The sequence below is a fragment of the Limanda limanda genome, chromosome 4 (genome assembly GCF_963576545.1).
Source record: "Limanda limanda chromosome 4, fLimLim1.1, whole genome shotgun sequence".
Taxonomy (NCBI): Eukaryota; Metazoa; Chordata; class Actinopteri; order Pleuronectiformes; family Pleuronectidae; genus Limanda; species Limanda limanda.
Genome location: NC_083639.1, coordinates 10,388,807 through 10,398,878, shown reverse-complemented (window position 1 = coordinate 10,398,878; position 10,072 = coordinate 10,388,807). Strand labels below are relative to the sequence as shown.

Here is a 10,072-nt window from a genome sequence, read left to right as displayed (position 1 = left end):
TTATCTGAACAGCATGTCATTTTATTTCTGTGTATCAGGACATAACAAGTCACAGTTGAACTGACATGAGAGTATTTACATACAAGACGACGGTAACTTATGAGCACCTCCGTTTTAACTTTGTTCCCTTTTTTTTCTTTCTGCTTGATTTTGACACGCTTTGTGTGATGCGTGTGTGTTGAGTGCAGATAACACTCTAACAATAGCCGGATTTAAATAGCTCACCAATGGGGAAGCACAAGCTATTTTTTTATGTTGAAGGAATTCACAGACACACAAAACAACTCATATGGATTCAGATCCCACAGTGAGGCTGGAATCTACGGTCATTTGAGGACACAGCGCATGACTGTGAGCACAGTTCTGGGGGAGAATAAAGTGGATTTGGTCCTTTATGAAAAATATGATCTATTACAAAAATAATCATGGAGGAAAAATGTAGCAAAATGTATACATAAACAAAGAAGTAGATTGTCCGTGGTGCTTCAGAACTATGTTTTCACATTTCATCTCATGTCATCCTCTGCAGATGTGAATATGCAGGGTGTGCAGAATGGACAAAAGCCTAATTAGATCCAGATCCGCCTGCAACACAGTTGTATCTGAAGAAAACCCTGCATGGAAGTTATTGTGGGACATGATGTGAGGATGCTGACACCTTGATGAAAGAGGAGTGAAAGAGTCAAATCATGCTGACAAAGAACTCAGTCCAGACAAAGTGAGTTCATGCGTCATCACAGGGTTTCACTGCTCGCTCTCCGTTAGCCGGTCCAGGTTGTTCGGTTGATGTGCTGAATAAGTCCGGCCCTCAGCCTTTAACATGGTCGCTTGTAAGTTAGCAGTCGCACACTGAGAGGAGAATAAACAGCAATGAGTTTATTATTTTAACGTATTCTCATGAAATGTTTTGTATGACAGATTACGAAAGATAAGAACAACTTTGCGTGTATAATTCTATGAAGAACTGCCTGAATATTGTCTCGTTTTCAACCCAACATCTGTAGTTTCTCTAAAATGTATCATGTCTGGTGATAATGAGTCTGGCTCTCTGGGTGCTTTGAACGTGAGAATGTTGTCCTTTGTACATTTGTAATATTATATTATAACATTGTCAGATACAATTGTTCTTATTTATAAACTACCAGAGGATAAAACATTGACATCATTTAAAACTTACATTGCATTACTCATAATTAACTAAACATTAAAAATCATAAACAAAGACTGTATAATATTATGCATTTTATCATATATATTTGTGGCCACCTGGGGGCAGCAAAACAAGCTGTAATGGCAATTTTGACATATTACTACACCTTCCAGGGGATATGGAGCAACATTATCACTCATTTGGGATTTGGAGTCATGTTTCTGGCCACCTGGAGAAAGTAAGTGCAATATCCTGTCTCCTTTTAGCTCTGTTTTTTTATGTCTCCACCAAATACTGAGAAAAAGCTAAACTATTCACTATGTTCAGCAGCAAGTTGTCCGACTTTGGTCGATGAGCCGGTTTACTGGGTTTATAGATCGTTGTTTCATACAAAAGATTTGTCTGCTGTGAAATAAAGTTGTGGGTTCGGCAACCAAAACAATGAGCTGAAGCGGCCGATGATACTTCTTTGTGCTTTCATCACACTCCCGAAAGACACTTAATACATTGTTGATACAGAAATATTGATTATCACAGCTGTTAAAAAGACGTACGTACAAACATGCCCATTTTTGTTCTTCTCCAAAGCTGACATGTATTAAGGTTTGTTTAACCACTGGTGCTGGATTTTACTTTAAAAATAACAGGAGTATCTATCTGTCAGATACTGGAGAAGTCCTGCTGTTGAGAAACCGACAGTGAGTCATATATGTTTAAGAAAGTCTTGAGGACTGGGGGATCAACACCTCAGATGAGCTTAGGTAAAAAGGAAACAGGTTTGTGTGTCTGCACCCAAAGCCGGATGGAAACTCTGCAGATCCAAAAACACCAAGAGGGAGAAGAAAGGACAAGAATGACTTTGTGGAATCAGGCCAGATAAACCTGATTAATTGGAGCTCTGTGATCAAACCATTTCCTCCTCCTGGTGGAAGTCTGGGTGTAAAAGATAAAATTGCAGGTCAGAGGGTTTCTCATAAACTAGAAGACTCTATGATACAGTTTAAGTCGTCCAAGCTTTTAAATCCACGCAGAAACAACAACAGGATATTTGACAAAGGCAACCAGAGTCATTTCCCCTCATCATCAGAAACAGCCTCAAGCTGCTGCCACAGAGACAACAGCTCCGCTCATCTGCACAACTGAAAACTGAAGAATAATCGTTTTGTTCTGTACACAGTGAACACTCAACAGTGTAGACCAGCTAACCTGCTCCTTCACTGGGTTAGTTAAACTACCACCGGAGAAAAGAAACAAGCTAGATTGACAGCTTTGTGAGAGTCTTATGCAATACAAAAATATGATGGAAAATATGATTATTTACGTGATTAATGCTTTAGTTTAGTAAAGCAGCATCAAGCAGTTAATCACCTGCAGCATACAAATGATTTTCAACATTCTCATAAAATGGGAATGTTTGGATTTATCTGCTAATACTCTTTTCTTTTACTGAAGTAAAAAAAAGACATAATGATCTTTAATGCTTGTTTAAAGATAAAACTAATATTAACATGCTTCACAGCTCTTCGTGGGTGAAAAACCACTGATCGCACCCAGTAATGATGTCACTATGTCTCCAGCCAGTAAGTCACTCTTTAAAGGATGAAACCTTCGCTCACACTGTTTATTCAGCTCAGTGAAACTCTAAACTGTGTTCACCTGAACTACTTTGGTGGCGGAAGCTCGTGATTGATGTGAAATGATGTTATTGTCTAAGACGACTGTACCTGCAGGCTGTGTGGGCTGCAGGAAGCCAGACCATTGATCCCACGGTCGAGTCTCACGTCAGAACTCAAACTAAGCTGCTGGTGGGAGGAGAGAGGCAGGTGAGCTGCTCGAGGTGTCACGGCACAAGGGTTGGAAACCTTAAAACAAAGAGACAGAAATCAAATGAAGAAGACGCGAGAGAAACAGAGATGCGTGTTTGCATGTGAATGAGTAAGGTAGCACTTCTGTACACTCACCACCTTGTTGGCAGGGCTGTGCAGGGGCGGATGCAGAGAGGGCAGGGAGGTGTTGTAAGACAGCAGTGAGGGCTGCTGACGTCGGTCCATGGATGCTGACAGCTGAGGTCCCAGGCCAGATGCTGACACGGATGGAGACCTCATGTTTCTGCCCAGACTGTTTGACTTGCTCTCTCTGCGCTGGTACTCTATCGGGGACTGAAGGGCTACACAGCACAGAAAGAGAAGTCATATCACTCATCGATCCAAAGTGTGCGGTTTTATTGAGGAAACACTGAGCTTTGATACCATTTAGAAAGTTCCTCTGGTTCTCTAGGATCTGGACCACGTCACTGAACCAAGCCAGCTGTATTTCTGGAGACGATGCCTGCATGATGAAGCGTGTCACGCTGCCATCATTCCCCCGGGAGGTCAGGACCAGACAGCACAGATCCTCTTCTGTGGGCTCCTCCACACCCAGACAGCTGACCTGCAGAGTGCACACAGGAGTTGTGTTACTCATTGAGAAAACAGTGTTAACCAAACATGACTCAAAATATAAAGTTACTCTTACCTTGATGCTGTTTTTGAAAGTGTATCCAGGCAATATGAAGCCTTTTTTCTTATCGATTGGCTCGCTGAAGATGACCAGCTGCTCAAACAGGAAGACCCGCCTCTCCCTGGGTCTGGACACGCAGCCACTTTCCGGCTCGCTGACAGAGAAGGTGTCCTGCTGGAGCAGCTTCCCCTGAGCTGTGATCTTACCCTGAAACAACATGTGTGTCACCAACACTGTGAGAGATCCTGGATACGTGTTTAGCCTCTGATGAGAGATTTACAAAATAAGATTCAGTTTCTAACCTCGAACCCTTGAAGCCTGCCGACATTCATCATATCATTGCAGCGTTTTGGCACAAAACACATCACTTCCACAGCCCTCTGAGGGAGGAGGTTGGATGAAGGCAGAATCAAAAAGTGAAAACAAGATTAGGGTACAAAGAAATATGCAGAATCTGAATACTTTTCATTTGTGTTTTACATTTCACACTGAACCTGTACCTGCAGCTCCTCAACATCCATTCCTGCTTTACTGTAGTGCTTCAGGAAGTCCTGCAGATGCCAAAAAAAGAGAGGATCTTACTTTGAAATGTGTTTGTATCTGTGTGTGGAGGAAATCTTAGACTTAGAGGGTGTGTTACTTGATGATTAACTTTATGGGTTGATTGATCGAAGTTCGAAGATGAAAGTCACAAAATAATGGTCCAAAAACGCATTGTTCAATATATTGCAACAATTAAAAGGGCAAAAGAAAAAATCTGAAGCTTGAATTGATTAGAAAAATGTATCCCAATCATTTAATAACATTGAATAGTGATTGCATTGAAGAAGCCACAGAGCCGAAAATGAAAAAGACTTCATGCATGAGTTCAAAAATGCTTTTTTTGAGGTATCACTGGATCCTGAAAAACTATACACAACCTCAACAACCTTTTATATATCAAAAAAACTCTAATAATATGATAGGAATGATGTCATCATGTGTAGTAGCGCACATAATCATATCATGTTGCAGTGCCATGCACGCAGAGTCATGCTTAACAACCGAACCTTCAGCAGCAGCTGATACTTCATGATCCTCTGAACAGGTTTGATGAGCAGGTCATTGAGCTGCAGCCTGTGACCCAACTGCTGCCTGAGATCCTGCCAGGGGGAAAACAGAGAGGAAATGCTGAGTCATAGAAAAAGTCTTTAGGGAGCTCCGGTAAGATTCACTGTGTTATCAAAGGTGACTCACCTCGAAGAAGGTCTCAATGTACTCAGAGACGATGTGCTCTGACTTGGGTTTGTTCTGACAGTAAACCACATACATGTGAAGACGCCGCTCCTGGAAAATGAAGACAGAGAAACAGGTCATGTGGCAGCGACGATTACACGTCCTTGTGCAAGGGGCAGAGTGACAAAATGATAGAGAGGGAATCAAATCTCCGAGCTGCTCCATATCTTCATTTCCTCAAAATGTAGCCGTTTCCTTTTCACCTGAAGAGTTTGGTGGACGTTTTGGGTCTTTTTTTAAATTGGGAACTCTGCTTCATTAAAGCCATTTTAATTTGCTCTGGTTTAATTAGGCATGCTAGACTACGCTGGCTGGAGTGGGGATAGAAAAGCTGAGCTAAAAGAGTTTGCACATTGTACTGCTGTGGTAAAAGTACGTACTGATACCTAGATGTACAATGCCAATCAAAAGTGCTGACCAAATTTAATCCTCATCTTTCAATTCCACCATTTATTTATTTGTTGAAAATTGTTTTAAATATTTTTTTTTCAGTGTTAAATACTGAAGTCTAATAACATATGATATAATATAAAACATATAGTAAATAACAATATGTTCATGGTGGGTGTGAATATTTTTCATGGAGCTTTGACACCCAGCTCATTTCTCACTCTCGGTGGGGTCCCTGTGGAGCATGGTTGTGCTGATTGACAGCTTTGAGAGATCTTTAGTCAAACCAGAGTGATTACAAGACCATTTATTCTGCAGCTGCACCTGCACCTGCAGAAGACTGATCTGTAAGATGAGGACACATCTGTACAACAGGGGGCTTCACACACAGCTAGAGCTTTGGGCTGAGAGACACCTGCAGCCTGGAGTTAAACTCAAGAACAAGAACCTTCTCCTCGTCACTCACATGTTTGATGAAGAGCTGGGCCAGGCTGTCTGGATCGACCACACACTTCTCCAGCTCTCCCAGGAAATAACTGTGTGACACAGAGCACAGGCAGTCAGACAGGAACAGTCCTCCAACCAAAAAACATGCACACACATAGAGGCAAGAAACAAACAGCCACAGGGGACGTGACACACCAACAACCGTCATGAAACAAGAGAAGGTCGGAAACTGTGGGACATCGTTCAGATTCAGAGGCAGTGAGAGGGGAAAAAAAGACGACAAAGAGAGGAGACGTCTCTGACTCACTCTTTATGCCAGTCATAGATCTGGTGGATGTTTCCAAACACAATCCTGTCCTTCCCCTTCATGTCCTCCGGAACTCCCTGATTGGCCATGCTCGTCATGTAGCCCTACACACACACACAAACACACGTATCAATAATCAGTTTCCACAGAGAAAAAAATGTAAACATATGACATTAATATTGTAGAGTGTTATTAATTAAGGACTCTGAAGGGAGCCACACCTGCACTATGAGTCCAAGATCGTCCACATACAACCTCTCTGTCTCTATCAGCTCTGTGAGCACGTATCTGAAAGAGACATTTCAAAACAATCAGGCAAAATCCAACCAGAAATGTACATTCTCAGAAATGTGTCAGGAGGAGATGAGTTGAGTTCAGAACCATGAACTGCACAGGAAAAATGAAAGACAGCAGCTGGTTACATATGCCAGATGCATCGCTTTATGTTATCACCAGTTACAGATTGATCCTTGACCCCATGCCCAAAATAAACTTCACATTGAAACACTTACCCTAAACAAGCCCAAACCATAACCCTCGTTTCTGGCATTTTGTGTGGGTGCTCGAGCCCCGGGATTGGCTACTATAACTAGCTTAGCATAAAGTCTGTAATAAGGGGAGACAGCTAGACTGATCAAAAGCCGCTGAAGCTTCCTAATCAACCCATTACTGTCTATCTAATTTCTTCAATAATAACTTAGAACAATTGGGGGTTTTGTGACTGGAGTGTGTTGGATATTTCTTGAGCAGTGCTTCTGGCCAAGAAATAGTCTGATACATATCCCCCATTACACTACAATTTGTATACTCTACATTGTGGTAGTTTTAAAAAAAAATACAATACTCAAGATATCATGTGTACATTTAAGATTTGCTGGTGGGCAGATTTTGTTGTGTTGTGTAGCTGTTTCCCTGTTTCTATTTTCTACACTAAAGCTGAGCAATCTACTGGTTCAAGCATCACATTTTACTGTACAGACGTGATAGTATGGCATCAATCTTCTCCTCTACGCCTCAGCAAGAAAGGGAAACGATTGTTGTTGCTTTATTGTGGAGTTGGCACGTACATGCTCTTCTCTAAGGCAACGTTTCTCTCCTCTTCACTGTCCACCGTGGCAGACCACTGACTTCCTGAGTCATCAGTCACGGCGCAGCTGTCTTCGCCCTGGAGAGTGTTGATGCTGGATTTTTGACTCTGAAACACAAAAGCAAGACAGAACAGCTTTCATTAATTGGTCAAGCATGTGTATCAGCGGGACCTGGTTACTGAGACCACATCCCAGCGCAGACTCTGGCTGCAAGTGACGTCATCGCAAAAGCTTGGCAGTGTTCGTATCCGGGATTTGTTGTCTTCATTTCTGTATTGTGGAGACACGTTGTCCATCTTTATATACAGTCTGTGATCTCTAATGTTAAAGATCTAACCAGTCGTGAGGCATGTCGCCCCTTCTGTCAAAGCAGCGTTGAGTCAGGGCCCCTTGTCCGGTTTTAGATGGTTTCAAATAAACAAACTTTTTTAGGCCAAAAGAAGTCAAATTATCCAATATTGCCCCAAAAAGCTAAGGTCTGAAAAATTTCACAGTAAAAAAAGACAAATACAAATTTGTGAAGCAGAATATTGTCTTGTGACCAAGTTCAATGGGCTTAACACTGCACCTCACTAACTGACTCAATGTTAAGTAGTTAAGTAGTAACTAAAAATGCTGCGTGCACGTTGACGGATCAGTATGAACTATGTATTGATGGCACATAATTATAATTATAATAATAACACAGGGTTCACAGAGTTTTTTCCAAGCCTGCACGCATATGTGGAAAATTAAGAAGATGCAAAGGTCGTAATTCACATGAGTGGTGCAATTTGGCTGATCCTCTTTTGGAACGTCGTGCCACCCACTAAATCTCGAGTAACCTAAGAGTAATAATCACTTTTTAATATCTCTCCCTGTTGCTGAGGAGACTGTTGGGCAAAGAAGAATCAGGCCTGATGGATGGAGGCAAATAATGAGCAACCCTTGCACAATTTGTAAAGTCATAAAAAAGAGGTCGGGGGTAAAGAGAGTAGTTATATAACTAATACATCTCCTCACCTAAAAGCAGTATAACCTCATGTGAAATTTGACTGTAATCCTCTTGACATACTGTCGTCTCGTCACATTTTGTTCTTTACCTCGGTACACTGGATAATAATCCTCCTGTGGAGGCAGTTTAGGTCAAATATGCTCTTTCTGTTTGTTTTAACCTTTTTTTGCAAGGCCTGTGTGTTCTGCTCTCTCGCTGTATCTGAGTGGACTGCTCTTGTCCTTACTCAGCAGCCGCACACATTCTGCCGGCATGTGAAACAACATCTGAGGTTCATTTCAAACTCCATCTCCAGTCTGGTTCTCAACTGAGCACCATTGAAACTGCTGAGCGTCACTTTGTGTTTGCTCCTAATGTTGTTTCCTCTCTAACCGCAATTAATCCTCTGAAAACCAAGAGAAGGTTAAAGGAATAGTTCAGCTTTATGGGACATATACTTGCTTTTGTTTATTTAATACCACTCTCACAAAATGTGTACGTTTTAAATGTCTGTCACACCTAATCTTTTTACTTTGCTCTTCGTTATCATGCAAATATTAGAATATTATATATTAATACAAAAGATTTTGGTTACAGCGCCGATGTTTTTCCGCGTACTGACTTCAAAGCACATGAACATACCGATGTCACAACAATGACTTCACACCTCAGGAAATGCGACGTTCCTCGGAGCACATGAATGCCTCATTAATTACATTTAACCCTCAGGAAAAAAGCAAATAACAACATTTCCCAAATTGTCAAACAATTTCTTTAAAGAGTTGAGAAGTTTCTCTCTTTAAACTGACTTGAGTAGCACGAAGGGAAGGAGCCAAACTAAATAAGAAGTTGAATGTGTCTTTGACATAATTTCATCCCAACAGACTATTTGACCGAGAACTTTACAAGTGAGAGCAGTCATTTATCAAGCAGACTTGATAGGTGAAGGGATTTTTTTTAATCTCTAGAGTTCCTACTTATCAGTTATGGAAAGCTTATGAAACCCGACTCAGCCATCCTTGGATGATAGTTGTCCACCATCCACAGGCCTGTTTCTCACCTTGACTGCTCGCCTCTTCTTCTAATTTCTGAGTAAACTCCTCACCCCCACCCCTGACCCTGTTTCAGCCTGTTTCACGCTGCTTGGCTATAGTTGATTACTTCCAGATGTCGTCTACAAAAGCCCACAGGAGTGATTCCTCTCACCACAGACTTTCAAAGAGTCAAAGTACTCCAGTGTTGGGTTTCCAGAAAGAAGTGCTAAGTGTGTGCTTGTGTGTGACTACACACACACAAAATTTGAGAATACGTTGTGCTGATTTGGGACAATTGGTGGAATTCAAATGATGTGTGCCAATAAGAGTAATTTCACATGTTAAAAACTCTCTATAGCATGCTTGGGCATAGTTCTGATGCACAGTTTGAATTAGTTGGCTTGACATTTACGTTTATGCTTTGGAATATATACATGCAAATTATTGGCTTGTGAGACCAGCATTATTTTATATTGAGGTCCTGGAGTGGAACTTTAAGGGTTTGATGATGAGAGAAGCTCAAGGTTATTGTGAGGAGAATAAAGAGCCGAATGGTCAGAGCAAGATTCACTTGCAAGATTTGTAATTCAAATATTATAAAATGTTTCTAAATAATGAGATTAAATTAGGCAATATATGTTCTGATGACAACGTCAGCATCTCAGTATCCTGTTCAATTACCAATAGATCAAAATTTTATTACATTATTATTTTGCATTTTTGGGGTTTGTTAGTGCATTACGTCAGTGAGGGTGCAGAAAAGAATAGAATAGAATAGAGCCATTACCAGACTCTGTGTTCCGTTGCCTTGCAGGAGGGAGGATACATAGCTCTGACAGGACGGCTGTGTAGGAGAAGAAGCTGCTGGACTTGACAGACCGTCTCTCCTCATCTGTACAATATAAAAAG

At 41.3% G+C, this 10,072-nt stretch overlaps 1 protein-coding gene across 3 annotated transcripts in view; it reads right to left on the bottom strand.

Moving 5' to 3' along the window:
• The window catches only part of arhgef25b (Rho guanine nucleotide exchange factor (GEF) 25b), a 26,511-nt gene continuing 16,439 nt past the window's right edge, over window positions 1–10,072 (bottom strand). For all 3 annotated transcript variants that reach the window (XM_061069722.1, XM_061069721.1, XM_061069723.1), the window contains 14 exons: window positions 9,951–10,055; window positions 7,136–7,263; window positions 6,290–6,356; window positions 6,069–6,172; window positions 5,781–5,850; window positions 4,886–4,975; window positions 4,699–4,791; window positions 4,150–4,200; window positions 3,952–4,029; window positions 3,665–3,856; window positions 3,400–3,580; window positions 3,112–3,317; window positions 2,875–3,012; window positions 1–849 (listed from right to left, as the gene is read on the bottom strand). In XM_061069722.1, the coding sequence (XP_060925705.1) occupies window positions 745–849; window positions 2,875–3,012; window positions 3,112–3,317; window positions 3,400–3,580; window positions 3,665–3,856; window positions 3,952–4,029; window positions 4,150–4,200; window positions 4,699–4,791; window positions 4,886–4,975; window positions 5,781–5,850; window positions 6,069–6,172; window positions 6,290–6,356; window positions 7,136–7,263; window positions 9,951–10,055 (1,608 nt within the window). In that variant the 3' untranslated portion in view covers window positions 1–744. The remainder of the gene's footprint in view (window positions 850–2,874; window positions 3,013–3,111; window positions 3,318–3,399; window positions 3,581–3,664; window positions 3,857–3,951; window positions 4,030–4,149; window positions 4,201–4,698; window positions 4,792–4,885; window positions 4,976–5,780; window positions 5,851–6,068; window positions 6,173–6,289; window positions 6,357–7,135; window positions 7,264–9,950; window positions 10,056–10,072) is intronic.